Source organism: Aptenodytes forsteri, unplaced genomic scaffold, assembly GCF_000699145.1.
Source record: "Aptenodytes forsteri isolate BGI_AS27 unplaced genomic scaffold, ASM69914v1 Scaffold126, whole genome shotgun sequence".
Classification (NCBI taxonomy): domain Eukaryota; kingdom Metazoa; phylum Chordata; class Aves; order Sphenisciformes; family Spheniscidae; genus Aptenodytes; species Aptenodytes forsteri.
The window spans coordinates 2,040,228-2,040,688 of NW_008794599.1; the positions used below are offsets into that span (position 1 = coordinate 2,040,228).

At 58.1% G+C, this 461-nt stretch overlaps 1 protein-coding gene across 1 annotated transcript in view; it reads left to right on the forward strand.

Moving 5' to 3' along the window:
- Positions 1 to 461, forward strand: part of STT3A (STT3A, catalytic subunit of the oligosaccharyltransferase complex) — a 50,034-nt gene that overhangs the window by 19,093 nt on the left and 30,480 nt on the right. Inside the window, 1 exon segment of the mRNA XM_019470379.1 lies at positions 240 to 436. Within this exon segment, the coding sequence (XP_019325924.1) occupies positions 240 to 436 (197 nt within the window).

Genomic DNA, 461 nt, shown 5'->3' on the forward strand with positions numbered 1-461 from the left:
GCCTTTGCACATTGCAACGCCTTTGCACATTGCAACGCCTTTGCACGGTGCAGGGTGTTTGCATGTGGCAGGGTGTTTGCACGTTGCAGTGCTTTGCACGTTGCAGGGCATGGCACGCCGCGGGGCTTTTGCACATTGCAACGCCTTCGCACGCTGCGCGCCTTTGCACGTTGCCCCCTTTTAAAACCACACAGAACCGGTCTTTATTACCCCGCCCTTGCAAAAACTCTCCGTGCAAGCCTTGCTGCGCTTGCTCCCTTGGCTGCATTTTCCCCTTCCCATTTTCCCTCTGCGCCGGTGCAGTAACGCAGCGGGTTTTCTCCTCCGGCAGAGCTGCCCTGGGACCAGCCCAGCGATAGCTGCCAGGAATACAGCGACTGGAAGGAGAGGAAAACCTACCTCCCGCCTTGGAAGAAGATCGATTCGGCACCTTTAGGTAAGCAACACGGCAGCCGGCGGCA